Raw genomic sequence first — 22,411 nt, 5'->3', positions numbered from 1 at the left:
GAAGAGAAGGAGGGGAACATTCCTTCCACATTAAAACCGTTCAACGTACATCTTGGAGTTGTGGCTCCTCTGTGGACCCGTGAGTCACGGCAGCGGGAAAAGCTCGCGGACACGATCAACATATTTTAGCTCAAACACTCACACACTCAGTCAGTGAGCAGACAAAAGCTGGCAGGTCGGCTTTACTGTGAGCCATCCAAAATACTGTATACCAATGCGGTCCAAGAGTCCAGGCCAGACCAGGTTCTGCCCGGCTGTACCACCTCCTGACTGCACGTCACGGGGACCGGCAGGGAAAAGAACCCCTCAGTTGGCTGGCTTTTCTGATCCGACACCTTAACCCTGGTGCTTTTCCACTACATTTGATTATTCCACACAGTGTTGCTACACCAACAACTACAGCAACAGCATGCTGGAGCAGAAGGGCAGAAGGGCGTTCACCGTGGAGGGAAGCTAACACTGGGCGAGCAATTGAGATACAAATGGTCATTTTGTGGGCCAAGTGTTTCTTTGAATCAGTGTTTTACAAATGAAACTACACGATCGTGTATCGGGCTGCGAGCGCTGTCAAAAACACAGCGGCGCTGAACAAGTCCAGCGTACACGCCGACGGAGCGCTGCGGTCGGTGCCGCTTTCATTTACGTGGCAGCCGGTGAAGACGTGAAGGTGAAAGCACAACGGGCCGGGGGAAACATTTCTCAAAGCGCGTGTGTTTTTATCACAGTGGAGCCATACATCTCTGTGGGCTCTTTGTCCTTGCACTGGAAGGAGAACAGGAACAAGCTCATCTGAGCATTTAACAAGCTGGCCCTGTGGTGAGCGCAGACAGGAGGAGGCTGTGTCTGCCAAGCCTAATAGCAGGTCAGAGTTCACACAGTCAGTCTCACACACACACACACACACACACACACACACACACACAGTGGAAAAACCGAAGCTCGGCGACTGCAGAGCAGACACAGCGCCCTGTATCACCAGAGATAAGCATCACACCTGCAAAGATGCAAATGGAGCGAAGACAGAAACACGATAGGAAGTCACAAAAGTGGCACAAATACACAAACACACTTGTTACAAGCCAACTCTCCTGTGGTGTATTTGTATTTGGCACATGTGGTTATCGAAGCCCCTCAGTGGTGAGTTGGGACTTCAGCTTGAGCTTCAAAAAGGTACTTTGTTTTCGTGAGCAGAGATGTAATCACGTGCACCCACACATCAGGAGAACCCCCCCTTCAAGAGGAATAGTAGATTTATGACGAGGAGAACGTCCGAGAGATGGGGGGGCGATTCCCCCTCCCGCGTGCCAACGTGGCTCGGTCCAGCTGGTGACTCATCACACGGCCACACGCATCACTGACGGGCTCGGACTGAGGAAACACCGACCTACTCGCACGCATCACACGAAGGAGGCTCCAACGACCAAGTAGTCATGCATCTCTGAAACACTTGGTGAACGGAAAGTCTTCCCTTCAAACACACACACACACACACACACACACACACACACACACAATGAGGACGGACAATTGAACTGGCACATGTGTGCCGTTTCACAGCATTAAGCTTGCCGCTCCGTCATTGATTCCAGACATCCGTGTTTGTTTGCACGTACTTGAGCGGCTACGTTTGAATCACACGGCAGTAGCTATGATACGAGCCCGACGGTAAGAGAAACAGCCGTGGCAGCAGAGCACATCAAAGTCATCATCAAGTCAAAACAGGAACAAACAGTACAGCAATGAAACCACACACACACACACACACACACGATGTTATTTGTGTAACCAAAGCAAGGAGGGAGTAGAAATATTTAAAAGGGAAGTTTGCATCTTTGGAAGTGGGGTTGTATGTACTTATCCATGAAGGCCAGTACTGAGGACAGAGCACAGACAATACATGGTGACTGACTGATGACTGTGGCTCTGAATAATCCATGAGATTAAAAGGTACCAGACACACATGCAGAGACAGCTCATTGAGTAAAACCCAGAGGATTTGTCCTCAGATTAGCCGCCGGCCCGTAAACAGCCCGTAAAGATAACATCCTTCAAAGACCACGCCGTGCATGTTTGTGTCGGTTACCTAGGTACGGTATGCAAGAGACCATGCTCTGGCTGCTTATGAAGTCTCTCAGACGTTTGTAGTTGTCTTCTTTGGACATCAGGTAGTCGAGCCGATCGAACGTCGCCTTGTCCTTCCGACTCAGTAACTGTGGGGCAGAGATGGAGAGGAGAAAAGGGAGCGTGAGAATAAAAGCAACACGTACGGCCAAGGGGAAAAACAACATCATTGAAGACGCCTTCATTCAGCTGCACTTACTAATAAGTGGAATCTGATACACACCAAAGGGCTGTAGTAACAGGTAACAGGAAGAAGAGCGAAGACCTTCCAGTGGCAAACGAGACATTTCGTGATTGAAGTGTTTGTCACAGTCATAATAAAATGCAGTTGTGTTGTGCAGAACAAAACCTTGACTCTCTGGCTGGTTGCTGCTTTTAATGACTTGGCCACAGAGCCAGAAGCAGCCGTCCATGATGTCTGTTTGTCTGGTTGCCCAGCGACAGATGTGAAGCGTAGTCCTGCAACAGGGCTGCACTGCAGACTAGTTAGCGTGAGCAGTAAAGCATCAGACCACAGTACGTTTGATCTGCTGACAACGGATACTTCATAGGTTGTGACGATAGCAGAAAGTACCAGTGAAGTACCAGTGTGTGTGTGTGTGCCCGTGTGTGTGTGTGTGTGTGTGTGTGTGCCCGTGTGTGTGTGTGTGTGCCCGTGTGTGTCCGTATGTCCTCTCAGAAGCAGGTGAGCTGTGTCCTGGCCAGCAACAGAATTTGCTGACTGGCTAAAAGAATCTCCTGTGGTTTTTTTGTGGAGCCGGGTATGAGAAATTTCCACCATTACATCAGAGCTTCATCATGCCATTATGTAAGCGCTACGGCTTCCATGAGAACACTGCAGCAGAGCGGCAATCCCTCACACGGGTTTAAAATGGATACAGATGTATAATATTCTGCAGAAAAAATAAAGGTCTACAAACGATGACGTGTTCAAAAGAAGCTCTGTTCTGTGTGAAGGTGTGAAGGGGTCACGAAGAGACAGACTGACAGCACGAAGAAATGACAGAATAAGACTCTGAAAACCTCAACCATTCCTTTATCTGACAAACCACTGGGTCCCCATTCACAATCGTCCTCATCTAGAAATTGGTGCTTCTGGCCATCAGCCCGGTGTTCGGCTCATTTTCTGTAACCAGTGTAGCGTTAAAGCACGGTGGAATTAGCAAGCTAGCTAACTAGCCATCTCTCCGTTAGTTCGCCACTAAACGATCCAATGAAGGCAGATTTTGCGCTGCGCTTTGATGCTTCCTGAAATTAAGCCAAAGTTGTCACTGGTCTGGCCTGAGCGATGTGTTTTTCAACGCTGTGACGAGGCTGTATGAAAGACGCATGAGGTTCCATTTGACACATTTACTCTGTGCCTCGGAACGTTTCTACTCCTCGTTTTAGTTCTTACTGCAAAAACTCAGTTTAGTTTGTATGGAAGTTAGCCTGCTACAACAGTAGCAATGGCAGCTGGACACAAAAAAATGGCCGCCGCTCTGACCGCCCTGCTACGTTAATTTGAATGGGGGTGCTCCTTCTACTTCTATTCTATTTCTATGTTAAACACTCTATTAATGAGGTCAAATAAATGTTTTCACTGAACAGGTTCTTGTTTTTTATTTCTCTCGTCAGTAGAACAGAACATTCAGGCTTCCTCATATGGCTTAAAGGTGTACTACAGATAATCATTTTAAATAAAAGTCTACAGAATAAACTGTCCCAGCGGTGGATCTGCTCTGGACAGTCCTCTTGGTTTATTTATTTTCCCTGAGCCATCCATCGTGTCGAGCCACTCTGTGTGCTAGTTTTTTTTAAATCAGCCTTTGTTAATGCGTCCAGTGTTTGGGTACATATCTGCGTGACATCCCGGTTTATCGACAGCACTCTTACAAACAAACCACACGTGCCTTCAAAATGTTGTAAATATACTCACCGCCCACGTTTTGGTGAGCCTGAAGATGGGGGCACTTTGTAGCGCCGACACCACAGCCATGACCGCGTGGAGGTTGTTCATGTCACACAGTTTCTGCCAACAATTCAAAGTACAAAGAGCATGCATGAGGTGGGGTTTACAACGCAAACATTCACAAGGATAGAACAACAGTGTTGTGTCAAGCGTGTGTGTGTGTGTGTGTGTGTGTGTGTGTGTACCTTGGCCGTGCGAATGTACAGACTCAGCACCTCAGCTCTGATCTTCAACGTCTGCGCATGAAGGATCTCTCGTACCACCCAGAAACTCGTCTAGAAACAGAAAAACAAGAGATTACTACACCGATAAACTCTCACAAAACTCGCCAAAAACAGAGCCGGGGGAGGACAAACCTGACACAGAAAACATTATCTCTCATGCGTTACACTCAATGAGGATTTCAGGTGCGCGCATAGAAAGACGCCAAGTCTTTAGAGTCCAGAGCCAAGGCCCGCAGACATGAGAACTCTGGGACCAAACCAGTACAAAGCGGCGCAGGAGAGCTCAGGGTCAGACTGCTCACGGGTAAACGCTCCATTAGACTCGATTAGGAACTAGCTCTTCGGAGGAAAATCCAACCGATTCCAACTGATTACACAACAGATATACACAATAACTCCTAATATGTCAACTGAAAAAAAAGGAGGAGTGTGTTCAGAGTACTTGGCCAGACCGAGAGTGATGTCGGAAACCTCGTCTCTTCGGGGAGAATGCTGGTAAGCCAAAGTTCTGATTACGCACTCGCACTAGCAGAGAGATGAGTCAGGGAATCGATCAGAGTCAAAGCTCTGGGGAGAGGGGGAATGGAAAGAGGAACAGGGGAAGCGGGAAGAGCGGTAACGGAGGGGAAGTCGGCTTCAGCGTGCCGCAGGGCTCTCGCAGCCCACAGATGTCTGCACATTGTGTCCTGATAAGACCGTCCCAGGCTCCGACCATCTCCACCGTTTCTTCCAACCACGAGCTACTCGCTCGCTCTGCTCCACGCCCGTCCGACTTTAATCTGCGCTTGATTAATTGACTTCGCCGATGCGTCTCAACACTCCATCCTCCGAGGCGCGGACCACTAGGTGTGTGTGTGTCTGCTTTACAGTTAATTTTTTTTTACTACATTCTTCACGTGCACATAATTCCAGCCTACAGCTGGCTTTTCTTTTTTTCCTGGAAACAGACCCTGGACTTGTTTTTGTTGCAGGCAAGAGGTGAGGAGCTGAAGAGTGAAGAGATAAATTCACCCAACGACTCACTCTCTCAGTCTTCCCCCCTATAAACACAACACACGCAGACACACACACACACACACACACACACACGTAACAATAAACAGAGCCATATGGGTTTCATTTTCACCATTCGATGAAGAGGTCAATAAACAAGACGAGGGAGTGATGGGAATGGAGAGGAGATCCATGGACGGGGTGGACCCTGACTTCTACTTTAACTTTTATTTGCATCTTGCGTTGAGATGAGACGGGGACCTCATGTGAAGAAGCAGGAAACTTAAAAAAAAAAAAAAAAAAAAAAAAAAAAAAAAATGTCAATGCTGTCACATCTTCCCTCCAGCGTCAGTTCAAAGTACCGTAGACCGGAGTTTCCATTGACTGTAAAACGTGATTCAAATCTGTAAAACATGCGGCGGCTTCACGTTTAGCTTCCTCTGCAGTCTAACTTGATATGCGAGGTCAATCTGGACGAAGCGCTTCCGTCCAAATCGCGGTGCCACCGGGGCTCGTTACGGGATCCTGGGTCCTCGTCGGCCTCCCAAGCTGCACAGCGATGACCTCATTTAGGATGGCATGATTTAGCGTATGAAGGCCTCCAGATGGAGCAGGGAGTTCCCAGCGCTTCGATAATCATAAATAAGAGGAAGCAGAGCCAGACTCAAAGCTCATAGCCGTGGATCAAACCATTTCATGGAATGAAGATCTGGCCAAAGATGAAGGCGACTCCTGCTGACATGCAGACTTGAGGTGATCTGATCCCTGATGGGCCAACGCTTGTTCAATGGTCAGAATTGTGTGCCAAGAATGACCCACAAGCCATTGCACCAACAATGAGTTGGAATAAATTGGTGATTGTTGCCCTTTAAAAGTTTACAATTTTGCACTTTTGACATGAAGCTGATGCCCATTTGAGAATAAGCTACATCAGTCCTTTTTGATTGCATAATTTACATAATAACCACAAGTTACTGTTTTAGAAGTAGTAATAATACATAAAATATAATCTTTATTAACAGATTGATCTACAAGACTATTGATATCTGTTTGTAGTCTGAGTAGTGACCCGTCACATTTGAGTGGGCTTTGGTTGAATTAAACCTGCATTCTCTCTACTGTCCACCAGGGGGCGACTCCTCTGGTTGTATAGAAGTCTATGAGAAAATGACTCTACTTCTCTCTTGATTTATTACCTCAGTAAACATTGTAAACATGAGTTTATGTCTCAGTCTCTAGTTTCAAGTCTTCTTCAATACAGCATGATGTTCATTTAGTACATTATGGTCCATTTAGAGTCACACAGACCATGAAGCAGGGGATGCTTTATGAGAATATTGTCTATTCCCATTTGTTTATAATCACCACTAATCCTCCATTACTGCTGTAATGATTTCTGAAAAAAGAAAACATTACATTTTTGCTACTGTATGCAAGTTGCTACACAAAACCCAATAAGAGAGAATTACAGTGCATTGATCATAATGGGCTCTGAATTATTCTCTCTTCCGCTCCATTGGCTCCCGGAGCGCCGTGCCAACAGCCTGAGGCCTGAAGGAAGCGGAACACGTCTTTGGCTCGTGCTCAGGAGCTTTCTGGGACTCTCTGCCCTCCCAATCCAAGTCCCATTATCCAAAAAAAAAGCAAATTTTACTGAATGTGTGCAGCTAACTTCTTGAATCACCGCTTGGGATCCACTATAGAGGCCGAAGTTTCCACAGCAACACATTCTTGTTAGATCATCTCATATTTACACTGGAGGGCAGTGAAGTGGGTCTTAAAAGGGAGCCTGGCAATAACACTGGAAGGGGATTAAAGGGCACGGCTGCCCCTTACATCATTACCCACAACTTCCTGTTGATGATTTCAGAGCACTAGCGGAGCGTGCCATACACACTCCTGCTCACGCCTGGAAAAGGTTTCCACGCGTGCCGCACCAACATGCAGGAGCCGCATCAATAACGTCATGAGCGCCAGAACCAAGGACCAGCTGAGGACGAAATAAACTGCCTTCTGTCAGATAACCCAGGGACTGTTTATGATGAGGACACACTGAGATATTTAGACGCTGCCAGAACACGCCGGCCTTCAGAACCAACCACCTCTGGGAGAGCTAGGGTGATGATTCAGTGCTCGGAGGATGGAGGCAGAGGACACGATGGAAAGACGAGCTGTAATTTCTCCGTTCCTAGATGACCCAGGCTCATAAATCCTTAACATTGCAGCTTCTGGGTGAGAGCTGAAGCAGTACTGAATGAGACACCTCACCTGGTTGAACCGGCGGGTGAAGGCCACAACGTTCGGAGCGGAGCTGTGCTTCTCCTTCTTGTTCCAGCCGCAGCTCGACAGCTCCTGAAAGCCAACAAACAAGCAGGGAAACCGACATTATGCTCTCAGCCAGAGTTTCTTTTAAATACACGCCAGCATTTTAATGAACCTACGAAACAGTCAAGTCAGAGGTCGCTCAGTGGGAAGCGCAGAGGAGGACATGAGAGGAGAGGAGGAGGAAAGAGAGAGAGAGAGAGGCTGAGGACAAGAGCCAGACAGAGTGATGGATGAACGCAGGAACAAACGGGTGCAGTTATTCAGGAGCACGCTCGGCCTCAGTATGAAGCCCAAAACTCAATATTGACTCAAATAGGGCACGGAGACGAATTAAATTTGATTTTCAATTGTGATTTTGGCTTCTAAAGATTATGAAAACTAGGTAATTGAATGAAAGGATTACTGTCCAGGCTGGACAGCACCAGGCTGGACTCACTTTGGCCTCAGGCTGCTGACCTCAGTGCTGAGGTGAAGACGGCGACCACACAAACTCTGCGAGGGGACGCCGGACCCCCCTTTGGCCCCTACAGAGCGCCTGCAAGGCCAGGGACACTGACGTAACAGCAGGGAAGGCTCCCCCACACAATACCCCCCCATCACGTGAGACAGACTGTCTGGAAGCAACAACCTCTACCTAACTGCTCACAACGGGCCGACCTGGACCGCATCGGGTCCTCGCAAAGAGGAGACGTTCAAGGGCGAGTCTCCGGAGTGGTTGGAGGCAGCCGGTGGGGGTGAAAAGAGAAGTAACATATCTAATACAGATGTTAAAAAGCAGACATTCATGCATGGGTGAGGTGATGTCTCAAGGCCTGTAGTGCCTGAGTCAGGATGAGGAAGCGAGGAGAGAGAGGAGATGAAGGGATAAGGTTGAGACTACGCTGTAGAAGCCCATACAGCTCATCTCCCCGTGACGTTTACGAGCACATGTGGAGCCTCCTCAGAGTCGGAGCATCCCCGTCACAGGATGGAGCTCGATCAGCCGCGAGGAGACACTGGCCCGTCTCACCGGAGGAGCGCTCGCCGTTTATTTAACATCTCTCCTTTTTTTAAATAAGCGCTTCCCTTTCTTCCTGCCATCGCGTCAATCAGTCTCTCCAGCCTCCACGCAACGCTGGTGAGGCCAGTGCGTGTGTGTGTGTGTGTGTCACGAGGCTCGGACCACCACCTGACCACCCAGGTAGGCGGTGCACCCGAACGGGCGGTCCCACGTCTCACCGAGACCACAACGTTTCAACAGCCTACACTGAGCCTTCAATCCCGGACCGCGTGGGCATCATCCATCCGGCCGTCACGCTGAGCCTCAAGCCATCAACGCAGAGTTGTTAGTCAGCTGTTGCGTAATAAACCGACGCCTCGTGCGTGTTTAAGCGGCAGGGAAGTGATCCGCAGCCTCTCCAGAAACAATTAGGATTTAAATGCATTCTTCTTTTGCCTTCATGGTCTCTTTTTAAACAGTTGCGTCTTTGGAGAAAGGAGGAGTTTTAAATACTCGGGTTCCACTAAACCTCAGACAGCTCTTCATTTCCACATGCGGGTCTGGCTGAGCAGCAGTCTCGTTGAAGCCCTGTGCGGCTGCTAGAAGCCGACTGTATCTACACTAACATTCAACAACAACTGATGCGGTAATAAAACATCCTTAAGGATCCAACCAAAGATAATGAAGATCAGATTCTAAGCCAAACATTCCTCACCAAGACTTCACCTAATCCCAAACATCTCTAAAATTACAGTCTCGAGATCTCCTCATCCATTCGCCACGCTGTGAGGAGGATCACATAAACAACGAGGAATATAACCAGCTGCAGCTAAGCCACGAATTGCGATGACCTCATGTAAGATGCCACAGCAGTTTCTTTCGTCTTCATGGAAAACTGGAAAAAGTGTCCCCTCGGCTGATGAAGATGAGGAACAGAGTGGAAAAAGAAAGGAGGATGGGGGGGGGGGGGGAGAAGAGTGAGTTTAAGTAAGAAAGTTTGCAGCAACAAGAGATGACATTTGTGGCGAGATCCTGGTGACGACAGGAAGGAGCGCAACGGAACATCTGCAGAGTTATGTCTGTTGCTGATCTCAACTAGTGGTGAGACAGAAGAACCCGTTCTCTGTACTGGTGTCAACACAACGGGAATGACAGCCTTGCAGTTATTTGCTTCAGTCAGCCAATCAAGTTGAAGTTTACATCATCACGTCAGTATTTGATCTTATCAGACACTTGTCATAATAGACTCTCTTAAAGCCACTTCATCAGTTCAGCTTTACAGCTTTAAATTTAGAATTAGAACCGTTAACAGCATCAAACTGTCTGGCTGCTGCATGTCCGGTTGTCAGATCTGATATTCCAGCAGCGGACTCCAGGTCTACAGAACTAAAAGGTGTTTCACTTTAACGAGTCACCGTGTTAACTGGGGACGCTCAGCCGACTGCCTCCGTGGTTGCTCGAAGCAACTTGCGGACGAAAATGTAGAAAACACGATTAACGGTGTTCGCTCCCACTGGACTGATCACAAACGTGGTCGTAGCGCCCATTTGAAAACTAAATAATCTCTTGAGTCCATGCCATGGTGCTGGACGTCCTGTAACTGAACACAGATAACAGGACAAACAACGAAACCCCTCCGGCCACGGCTGTCCCCGGCGTGGATGCACGAAAGACAAAGACGGAGCAGGAACAGTCACAGTAAAGAACAGTCGAAGGCCGTAAGATGAATTATTGTTGGAGCAGTATTGTCGAGCCAGCAGCAGAGTCCATTACCTCGCTGTGCGCACCGCGGAAAGAATGACTTTTCCAGGTGCATTGTTAGTGCATGTACTCTGTGATTCTTACGGCAGACGAGGTCATCGTTCACGGCTAGTAAAACCAGAATATGCATGTTCCTACGTGAAGACTTCATTGTGCATTGATATCGTAAAAGTCACAATTATATTCTAAAAGAAAACTAAAAACATTAAATGTGTTCAATGGAGTCATCCCCGTTTTTTTGGACAAGTCCCTAGCATCCTTCCCCCTCCCCCGCCTCTATGATTTCAATGGCGTTTCACTTTGCAAAACCAACGGCCAAAGGACATATCAGCAATTCAGCGGAGGGTTGTAGATTGAACGTCAGTCTGCTCTGCGGATTATTTTACATAGCTTCTGGTGTCCTCATCAATTATCCACGGGACCCAGTCAGACGGTCTTTGTCAACTTCTCTGCCATCTTTTTTATTTTTCCGCAGACGAGAAGCACGAGCGGTATCGTGCCGCCGTGGGTCCGTTACGTGTGTAGGAAGTAGAGTAGAGCGGCCTTCATGCATGGCAGTGTCTCATGAGCTGTCACTGAACACATCATCAGAAGCAGATGTGTTTAGGCTCTGTGCTCTCTGCTGTGTCAGAGTGGCATGCGCTCCAGCTCTGAGCTTTCCAAACCCCAGCTTCCTTGAGGCCTTTGAGGAGTTCTTTCAGAACACTGGCCTCTCCCGTTATCCTCCAGATTTCCCCCCAGCTATCTATGAAAAGAGGATTTATTGCTATTGTGACGGACGGTGATCTTTTCTTCCTCATCCAGCGGCGGGTTTGGCCCGGACCGTCCCGGCTGCTCTCCATACATCTGCTCCATGTCAGCGATGGAACACTTGAGCTAATGAGACCCTCTGTTCTACTGCGATCCCGTTCGGGGTAGGTTTTTTTCCACGCTCGTGCCAGGACGTCTGTTTGTGCGTCATATACACATGTTAAAAATGTTGTAAACATCAAAAAATCAGCGTGGGGACAGTCGGCCCCACACACACACATATTATATTAAGATTGTTATGCGTTTATGGAGAGGGGAGAAGTAAAATCTTTATACACAAACAAGCCAAGTCACAGCTAGTTTATGGTCATTTCACCCATTTCAAGTAGTCAGTACAGTTACGATGGAAATGAGCGCAGTCTTGGAAGAACGGCAGAAACGGTAACATTAGAGCAGCTCCGACAGGACAGACTGCTGATGCAGCAAACCTCAAGCATGCAGACGAAATGATCTGCAGCGATAAGACTGAAGAGCGGGCCTGTTGTATCTCTACGGTAACGCTGTTGTCAGGGCATCGGTAGGAAACATTTTGAATCTGTGCAGCCTCAGACCAGCAGGAACACTTGGAACCAATCTGGTGGAAAATCTGACTCGTCTACCATTTGTTATCATGCGAAAAGTCAGATACTGTCAACCCGCTGCAGAACATCTGGTCCTGTCAACGTTCAGTGTGAAACTGCTGATATATCTGATCGAAAAGGAGTTCAATGCGCCAAAGACTATTTCAACAAATAAGAATTACCATGGAAACTAACGCTATTCATCTTCTGTCCGCTCTGAAAATGACTTCGCTCTAAAAGAAAAGAATGTCCTTTAACCCCAATTATGTCCATCACTGTTCCCATATGTATACACATGTCCATGTCAGTGTTGGAACATGGCATTTAGAGAGTGCAAATGGGCTGCAGGCCCGTAAAAACATTATTGCACAACTCACAGATTCAACAAAGTTATTTAATGTTTTCCTATTCAGGCAGTCACACACACACACACACACACACACACACACACACACTTTCCCCATTATGCGTCTGCGAGGAGGGAGAGGAGACTGACAGCGGTGGAAACTCTAGTTGAGTTTCTACTTCGGTCATAGCTGCTGTGTAGCTTTTTTTGTGAGACAAAAGCACCGTGAGAGCAGGAACAGCCTCTCCAGTCCGCTCCGCCTCTGCCAGGAGGCTGTTGGGTCACTCTCCCTCCAGACTGCAGCCTTCATCTCCTTGTCAGCCCTCCTCCTCAATCACACACACACACACACACACAGACACACACACACACACACACACACACACACTACAGGTCTCGCCAAAAGATCTCGCCATCTTAAAGCAATAAGTCAGCCGCGGCCCCCGTTTACCTGACCCTTTAAACCGTATTTTCCAAACATTGCACTGAAACGCACGGACACATTTTCATTCGGCTTATAAAACCCACTCAGTCAGCCGAACCAGACTCGAGCGCGGGAGCACGTTTGCGTTCACAAACCCTGCAGTGTGGGAACTCGGCCCCTGTGCAGTTAAGAAGATGTGGCCGCCGTCCGGGCGACGTCAAGGACTTCTCCCCCGAGAGATGAAACAGCAAAACGGGGGAAATCTTCTCCGGCACTCAGCCACAAACAAACGACGTAAAAAGAATCCGAACGGTTACGCCACACGACGACATCGCTATCGAAATCAAATCACAATGCAGGACCGGGAATGACAACAGTGTGTGGGCGCTGCTAGCTGAGACAAGTGTTGAACATGTGCAGAAGCAGGAGTCAGGCTGCAGCACACCACACCGGGATGTGGTGTGTGTGCTGCTTTTATAAGGCCACAGTGGTCAACCTTAAACACAGGTTATCCACGACTGCTGTCAGGAACGGCCCAACGATCCAACAGAGGAAACATTTTAAGAAATAACCGGATCTCACTGAGGCGACAGGCCGGGTGAGACACAGATGCCCCCTTTTTCCTGCATCACTAAGGTACGCGTCACAGCTGCTCACAGCACGGTGCAGGAAATCAGCCGCATGGACATTTTACAAGGGAGAAGAGAGGGAGAGAGGGAGCCAGACAGCAGAAGGAGGGAGTCCAATCTTAAATATGCAGACACGCAATTATGTTGACAGCCGTCACATGCGGTTTTAGACATGTCACTCCCGGAACGTGTTGATTTCTCACGCTAGAGGACAAGAGGGAATCTGCCGACACCAGCGGTAATTTGGCTTAACGGAAAACCTAAGACGCAATGTGTTCGTCGGAGTCTTCTTTTCCCCGTGACGAAGACGAGATGATGGCGAGACGGCACCGACCTCATTCAACACCAACGGTGACGATATCAAACATGCAGTACGGTTGACGAACAGGACGAGCGCTTGCAGTTGGGTTCAGGTGGTTGATTAACGCAGATGTCTGCGTGTTGGGCGGTGCGGTTCGGCTCTCGTAGTGGACCGGTGGGTGCGACTGAACTGACCCACTCATCACTACTGAGCAGAGTCGGGAGGTCTCGGAGTAACAAAGCTGCAGTCTTTGTCATTCAACCTATAATTAGACTTAAATGTAAAGGTTAGAATGTGACTAAAACTGACGAGAGCGTGTTCGTTTAAAGGCTGAATCTAAAAACAGCTGGCGAAGTGAAGGCCGGTCGAGAGCAGCTCACCTCTGGCTGGATGGCTTGGAACACGGGAGCATCCATGAGCGTAATCTGACCCTGGAGGAGACAAAACATAACGCTTGTTAGATTGGGCCGACATTCCGTCACAACTCTCAAACACCAAGCCGCCACTCCAGAGCTCATCGTGAGGTTCTGGTTCTCTCGAGCAGGTGGTTGAGACAGAGGTCTTCTGTAGACTGGACCTTTATAGAACGTGATACAGCATGGGAAGACGTTAAATAAAGACACGACAGTTTAAAAGAAGATAAAGAGCGCCCCCTTGTGGTTGAACGGTGAACACCATACGTCAAAGATAAAGGATTACAGACATGATGCAGAGCATGTTTTTATTTGATATATTATGGGATGATCACAGAGTCGTAGTGCTCCAGACCACTTCTTGAAGGTCTCGACTACACTTTCACTCGGTCTTGTCTCTGCCTCAGACAATCGGGTCAAGACCACAACTGCAGGAATATATCACAACACTACATTTGTTTTTGGAGTCTGTTTTTATGGGAATGTGGAACTTTTCACATCAACTTGAGGACGGCCTATGTTCCACATTTCCTTGTAAGTGTGTCACGCAGTGTGGGACTCGCACAGCCCTGGTCTCGGTCTTGACCCGGTCTCAACCCTTCAAAAGGGTCTTGGTCTCGGTTTAAGCTCTTTGACTACGACACTGGACAATCCTGAGCAGCGTTATTCCTCACAACAACGTGAAGGCTAATAATTCAGACGTGTGACGTTCGTACGGAAAACACGTGTGCAGCTGAAGCCAGATGAGATCCGTCGTCAATCATTACTGATCCAAACTCTGACCCCATCTCCTCCTCCAGCATCCCGTTTGTGCTTACTGAACATTTTGGTTTTCAAACACTCGGACCCACACACACACAAAACTTCACTTACTGCATATTCTTCGGGAGTGACCTTCAGCACATCGAACACAACGGCGTCAAAACTCTTCTTGAGGTCTGAAGAGCCTTTATCGCTGAGAGACTCGCAGCTGCTGCTCCTCTACAAAACACACACACACACACAGTTTTATTGTAAAGACAGACGAACGATGACGGTGCCGTTGGGAACAAGGTAATTATTACGTGGCTTAACGTTTCAACACTTCATCTTGTCACCCAATTATCGTACACTCAGCTTTCTGTTTGGAAAAGTGCACACGAGGTGAATTTTGAAAGCAGTGTGTGCCGAGCGGACGTCTCACCTCAGAGACTGTCGCGGTGGTGGTGATGATGCCTGATCGGCCATTGGGGAGGTCCATCATTCCCACACCATCTAGCTCTAGATGAGACCATTCATCATCCTCCGCTGCAGCAAAGCCCACCCGGCCCTCTGAAAACACACACAATATGTCACGGTGAGTTTATTTGGCGCCACATCTTGACAATCGTCACCTGCAAACATAAGCAGACACTCAGCTTGAAGCAACAGCAACAGCACCACCTACTGTTGGGTTGGAGTATTCTCAGCTCATTATTACAGACTGAAGAAGACTGGAGTAGCAGAGGGAAGCACCAGCACGGAAGCACAGAAATGTACTTTAGACACCGAAAAAATGAAATCAATGTCATATTTTCACCGCTTTACCTTGCTGTCAGGGAAGTGAAGCGGTTATCTTCACTCTCTCCAAAGCCACAGGACTCCAGCGACAGAAACAGTAGTTTTACCTTCCAGAACACGGGAGTTGCTGTTCCACCACTGCCTTGATAAGTAGTTTGTGTGACAACACAAACAAACTGACCAATCGAGGCAGCGGTAGACCAGCAACGGCCGTGTTCTGCAAAGTCAAATGAATGTTTGTCAATGGAGTGTGCGGCTTTGAAGAGAGGCTGGACAGCGGCCTCAGCTCTCGCTGTCTGACAGCACAGCAGTGAAGATACTGTAACGACAGCATACACGTAAACTGATGTAGGCTTTTTTAGGCATCTAAAGTAAGTTTCTCTCATAACTTCACATCATTCATGGCTTCTGAAAAAAAAAAAGACAATGCGGGTATTCATATACTTGTTACTGATATTCTAATCTGCCTGTGATGATGTGGAGCGATGGAAACCCGGCGAGATCATTTCAGCATCCGATGATTTTATGCGGCGTGACTGTAAGACTGGAGGCTCAGTGTCTACGTCTTTTACTGTGGATGATTTCCTGTTAGGATAACATATGAAGGTTTCTGAATATTCTTCACCTCAGAGGCTTTTCTTTGCCAAAAGCACACAGAGAGAGAGCGAGAGACAGAGAGAGAGACAGAGAGACAGAGAGAGAGAGACAGAGAGAGAGAGACAGAGCGAGAGAGACAGAGAGAGAGAGACAGAGAGAGAGACAGAGACAGAGACAGAGAGAGAGAGAGACAGAAATGAAAAGTAAGAAATGGCTTAGAATACTGAAAGCGAGCAAAGCCATCCCTTGTGTACTTGACAATGCCAGCCTCTGTGCGAGTGTCTCGCTCCATCTTTCTGGCTCAAGGCTGAAACAGGCCGGTGCTTTAGGAGCCATTAGCTGCCTTCCACTCTGCTAAGCCGCGGGCAAACACTACATCACGTCAACTCCCCTCCCTTTGTTTGACAGCAGCGCTTTAACTACGCAGGAAGCGACAGCCAGCGTGTGTTTACAGGCCTGAGTCTGTTGCTTATGAAGTCATGAATCTGTGATCACCTTACTTCCTGTGACAGTAACTGTGTATGTCTTGTTGTTTTGACCAAGAACGGACAGACTCCTATACCTTCATTCTTCCTACGGGCAGTTTAACACCAGTGTCTCGTGTTCGGAGGCCGTGACGATTGTTAAAAACGGTGATGTGAAGCGACACTACGAGACAAAGAACAAATCTTTTGAGCAAACATACAAACTCAGATCTCAAATGAAGGCACAGAAAATAAACAATCCACGAGCCCAATACGATCAGAAGCCTGACACATGAATTCACTGACCAGCACTGATGTAAACAGAGAGGATCGAGCTGAAACAGGTGGTTTAATAACCACAGATACAGTCCCTGCTCTCTAACTTCTCTTTTTAAACAATGAGAATCACTATATTCTTGAGTGACATCACTTCACCCTGAATGAACTTAAAGCTACAGGACAGTTCAGATAAATACCGTCTTCTACAATGAAGTGCTTCATTTTTCAAAAGCTTTTTGTTATTGTTTAAATGCATTCTTTATTTTATTATTTCTTAATTTGAAAACTGACGCTAAATATGTTTGAGACATTATTGAATCAAACTTTATTTGATGATCAGTCGCCAGTTGACACGACTGCTAGGCTACTTCAACATATAAGGGACTAAATCACAGCGCAAGTCAGACATTACTGTGATGTTCCAGATCTTCGTGTGAGGAAAGTCTCTCCAACTGGACCTCGTTGAATATTAATTGAATGCTCCTCCCATAAGACATGCAAGTGTCACAAAAGCACTAAATGCCTCGACAGCTAAACTTGCCTTTGTGACACATCAACTCATTTGGTTTGTTTGGCTCCATCTCCGCTCCTGGGTATCCGACACAATAAGCAGCGCGCAGCCCTCTAACTGTGATCACATGCTAAAACAATCAGAAGACAGTTCGTATTCAACCCTGCGGGCACACACACGGGTCTGTGCTGCCACCAAACCAGCCGTCCTGTGCGACGGCGAGGCCAAACGTACCAGTTGCGTGCGTCAGATGAGCATCGTGTTGGAGGAGACGTCGTGTCGTTCTTTATCGAGTCCCGTCTTTCTGCGGCTGTCTGTGTGAAAGAGAGGACAACAAAAGGAGAGCGAGGCTGAGAGGAAGGCAGGATGATTCTTCTGAACATCAGCAAAAAAAACCCACAAACGTCCCAGCCTCCTCCTCCTCCTCCTCCTCCTCCTCCTCCTCCTCCTCCTCCTCCTCCTCCTCCTCCTCCTCCTCCTCCTCCTCCTCCTCCTCCTCCTCCTCCTCCTCCTCCTCCTCCTCCTCCTCCTCCTCCTCCTCCTCCTCCTCCTCCTCCTCCTCCTCCTCCTCCTCCTCCTCCTCCTCCTCCTCCTCCTCCTCCTCCTCCTCCTCCTCCTCCTCCTCCTCCTCCTCCTCCTCCTCCTCCTCCTCCTCCTCCTCCTCCTCCTCCTCCTCCTCCTCCTCCTCCTCCTCCTCCTCACAATCAGAAAACCCATCTCATCGCTTTCGACCACATTAACATTACATTAAGCAGCACGCCCGGCTGATTTCAATCACTGACTTTCAGGGGACAGCCCTAGAATGAGTACACATGCAGCTAAAGGAATAACATGAGAGGAATGCTAAGGTGTGTGTGTGTGTGTGGTGATGGGCTGACATCATGTCGGCATCGTGACGGGGATTAGAGGAGGAAGCAGAGAATAACAGAGCGTGGACTGAGTCGTGTTGGAGCTTGTAGCAGAGGATGTGTCGCTGTTCAGCTATATGCGACTCATTGCACTGCATAGCAGGTGCTGTTGAATAATCACACCTCGACTCCCCCTCCCTCCCTCTTGTCGTGTTGTCGGACGGCTCTTTGACATTCACATGCGCACCGCAGTTCAAACACAAAGGTGCTGGCAGCCCAACAGGCCTCGTTACCGACCGAAGGGCACCGCGAGTGTTCTTGTGTGTCCCGTGCTGACCCTTCACATTCCCGTCTCCACCCCCTCTGTACGGCCAACACTCCGTCCTCCTCACGCCGCTCATCTCCGGTGGTCCTCTTTACCTCGACCTCATTTTATGGTAGAAATTAAAAAATATTTTCCAGGAGGTAAACGCATCAGAGAGCATACATATGACGCTGGTCCTTTAATTGGTTAATCAAGAAAATAATCAGCAGATCATTTGATTATAATATGAATCGTTGCGGCTCTAATTATACTACCGTACCAAAACAATCACAAGAAAGGTTATCAACAGGTTGGAGAGGCTAAACTGCATACAGCTAAATACTATCATAGCATAACACTCATATGAATCTATGGGTGGTAAAAACGCTGACACTTTCCCATTGGCCCTCTCTTGACCAACATCGGTGACAGCCTTGTAAGCGGTCTAATTAAATGTTCCGAATTTTTGTTATTCTGTGACCAACTGTGGGGCGGTGCCTCCCAGATGGCTCGGAGTCTATAAAGTGGAAACAGCGTAAGAACAAAGCTGCTCCGAGCCGTAATCTCATTAACTTTAAATGCCTTTACATGTTTACTCACGAGGCCCAAGCTCCCACATGGACGCGCGTTAAAGTCACTATGAGCAGCTTTTATGTTATGAACGGGACAATCAGTGAGAAACATTATAGTTGTTCTTAATGCCCGTCACCGGGTCCGGTTCTCCACAACATCAGACCAGAAGAGCTCATGTTTACATTTCTACTGGTCAGCAGCACGACGGCCAGTTGAAAGGAAGCCAGGAGAGATTCACTTTAGATATTTTAATTTCTGCTGTTATACGTTTTGGTCATGTCTGATACTGGAGCAGGACCAGCAATGACAAAATTAACAGAATTGCCTGAAGAACCAAAAAAAAAAAAGAAAAAAAAAAGGCATAACAAAACAATCAAGCGCCAGCCTCAGGCGTGTGATCGAGGTGTTCCGGCTTCTGTATTTTGCAGTGATGTCATACAACTGTTGCTGCAGCCTGTGAATCCTGCAGCTGCAGTCCAAAGCGAAGAGTAATGTACTGTATGTTACTCGCTATTTAAGTCTTATTTTGATAGAAAGATCCACACATGGAAGTGAAAGCAGTGCTCTGTTCATTTGAATGTGAAAAACAAACATTTTGTCCCTAAAACCAGTGATCAGAGTATCACTCACCATAAGAATGCCGCCGTACTAGACAGGTTGTCCTACGTCTAGTTTATTTTTTGTAAGATACATTATGAGACGTGGTTTCTGGTGGGAGGCCAACACAAAGGTGACTGTGTCACCATCGTCACATTGCAGTTATTAATCTTCTATTGCCACAAATTGATCCATTACCTCATCACCATGCATCCTGCAAACACACGTTCATAAAAGGAGAATTGTATCAGAAATAAGTTGTCTTTTTTCCCCAAAACAAACGCACACTATCTAGATCAATATCTTTACTTCTAAAGACGGTGGAGCTCGTGGAGAGCACTGCCGCCTTTGTCCACAGGGGGCGCCAAAATCAACACAAGATGAAAGTTCCTCGTAAAGCACTAACAAAGGATTAGAACTGAACCTCAAGTGTGTTCAGGGAAAGGTCACAAGTTGTGAGACGAGTAAAAAGGTCAGACGAGAGATTTGTGTAACGTCAACAACTTCGACAGCGCTGCCATTTCCTGGCTGAAGCCTCGTCATTATGAACCCGGTCCCGGTAAGAGCGCCGGCCTTCTCACTGCAAAAGCTCTTTGAAAAAAGGTCAGAAAAGAATCCACTTCTCCTTTCGCGCCACTGTGCACGGTCTAAATAGATGCACAGCCCCTCCTCTCTGTGGCCGTCTGTATCATGCATGCACTGTAGAGACACGTGCTTTGTGTTGTGCCTCGCAGCGGCAGAGCTGCATGCAGTTAAAACGAAAAGCATGCAGCAGATGCACCGAACTAGGTCAGTGTGTTGAGCTGAGCAGTGAGGAGTCTGACGGCCCATTAAGCTAAGCTGTGCCTTCTCTTTCACACACACACACACACACACAAAAGTCAAAGCAATTATCTTTCAGGCAACTTATTTTTGAACTACATCTCTAAATCATAGCCACAATTAATTTTGGTCAAAATTGGGATCACGATTAGTGAATGCGGTTACTCAGACCTTTGGATGCATTACGCACTTAGAAAGAGAATCTTGTACATTTTAAAGTTAAATGCATCATCACTCTGGTGGACTTTAGGAGACTAGACCTATGTCCTCTCGTAAACAATTTAATCATAAACACATCGGTTATAGAGATATGAATGAAGAAGTCACACCCACAAAGCATGCAACGGTCGGGTGGGTTGCAGACGTCGCTGCAGACCCCCTAACAGACCCCCTAACCCGGCGAGCGAGGCGAAAGGACTCCACCCCAAGGAAAGGGGTGTGCTGGATTTATAACAAAACAAAAGCATCGTTGCAAAGCGGAATACGGCACAATAAATCGTTTTATCTCGATAATCTTGTTTCATCATCAACTGAAGACAAAATCGTCAGAGAACAATGAATACCCCCAGCCCCACAGGTTTGCTTATTAGACACGACACTGGGCTAACCCTGTAAACGAGTTGAGACACGACCCACTTCACAAGCATTAAGGATATGAAATGTGTGTCTGCGCCTACAGTCTCTTTATACTCCTGTGTTGAGCGGACCAAAATGGAGAAGCCACACTTCCAACTTTGGTCAGAACGACAGCAGAGCCCGTTAATCACCGCGGAGCTCGTCGCTTCAGTGACGGTACAGCTCGTCCCGGCTCCATCTTTCCCCGAGCTCCAGTCAAGCCCCCCCGCCCCAGAGAACACTATTGATCTGGAGATAACTCACACACTCCGCTGCTCACAGAGAGGCTCCATCGACACAAACAACACACGCGACAGGAAGTGAGCCGGCATCGCTACAGTCCAAATACACTCACTGCGTCCATCAGGCTCATCACAGCAGCGTGGTGCAGAGAAACGAAGACAAAAACTATTTAATGACGCCGCATCATTTGACAGTAAAAGCATTTTTTCTAGAAAATCAATAGTTAATGAACCCAGTGACACACACACACACACACACACACACACACACACACACTGAAGCAGCTGTGCTCCACCCTCCTACACCGAGCCATCACTTCATGAATATTTAGGCCCGTCTGCGACTGGAAATAAGCAGAATATTGCGGGAAAAACAGAGCACCCGAGGGCAAAGAGGGTCTTAAAAAGCTTTATTACTCACTTTGAACCGGCGAATATAATATTCTATAAGTGCAATGTTTCTCAAAATAACAGCAGCATTAGTGTCTTGCACTTGCTGTGTATCGATAATGACAAACCAATATATTCACATGAACATAAATCAACAAAGGGTCAACTCTTTCTTCACCTCTCTGCTCCTCATCATCAATGGGCGATCCAGATGTGACAGATGTGTTCTGACTGAGTGTTGTTGCCGTGTTCACAGACGCCCAAACGAACCGGACCTGGAGACGTCCAGACAACCGGTCCTAAACAAGCGAGTGAACGCCCCCTTAGATTACATGTTCTGGTCCGACCACTAGACACCCAACATGAAATCTATCTCCGTGTTTCATGAGGCGTTTGTGTCCGGACCAATCGGCGTCCTGTGAAGACCTCCTGGCAGAAGCAGGCGGGCTCAGGTGTTTGTGTGAGGAGACGACAAGGAGAGGCGACCGTTTGCTCAAAACAGCAATGGCGGCTCCTGAAGAGGTTAACGCAGACGCTGCAATAGAATCACCGACGGGGTTTTTTTTCAACAGCCATGTTGATTTTCTATGTAGGTTATTTGTGGCATAACCAAAACAACTACTACATTATATCTACCGGTATGTGATGACAAATGATGCGTGAGCACGGCTACATTCTGCTGATTAGATAATCAATGAAAGCAAGGAAAAGAAATGTGCACAAGCAATTAAATACCGTCACCAGGTGTGTCAGCTGATTCTTATAAGCTGAAGAGAATATACATCTCATACAT

At 47.6% G+C, this 22,411-nt stretch overlaps 1 protein-coding gene across 2 annotated transcripts in view; it reads right to left on the bottom strand.

Moving 5' to 3' along the window:
- Positions 1 to 22,411, bottom strand: part of ralgps2 (Ral GEF with PH domain and SH3 binding motif 2) — a 60,717-nt gene that overhangs the window by 27,644 nt on the left and 10,662 nt on the right. For both annotated transcript variants that reach the window (XM_079267170.1, XM_079267171.1), the window contains exons 2-9: positions 17,462 to 17,541; positions 15,021 to 15,148; positions 14,711 to 14,818; positions 13,805 to 13,855; positions 7,558 to 7,641; positions 4,258 to 4,347; positions 4,040 to 4,132; positions 2,084 to 2,210 (exon numbers count right to left, since the gene is read on the bottom strand). In XM_079267170.1, the coding sequence (XP_079123296.1) occupies positions 2,084 to 2,210; positions 4,040 to 4,132; positions 4,258 to 4,347; positions 7,558 to 7,641; positions 13,805 to 13,855; positions 14,711 to 14,818; positions 15,021 to 15,080 (613 nt within the window). In that variant the 5' untranslated portion in view covers positions 15,081 to 15,148; positions 17,462 to 17,541. The remainder of the gene's footprint in view (positions 1 to 2,083; positions 2,211 to 4,039; positions 4,133 to 4,257; positions 4,348 to 7,557; positions 7,642 to 13,804; positions 13,856 to 14,710; positions 14,819 to 15,020; positions 15,149 to 17,461; positions 17,542 to 22,411) is intronic.

This window comes from Melanostigma gelatinosum (assembly GCF_949748355.1).
Source record: "Melanostigma gelatinosum genome assembly, chromosome: 4".
NCBI lineage: Eukaryota > Metazoa > Chordata > Actinopteri > Perciformes > Zoarcidae > Melanostigma > Melanostigma gelatinosum.
The sequence above is the reverse complement of the archived record's forward strand: the minus strand, read 5'-3'. Positions and strand labels throughout refer to the sequence as shown.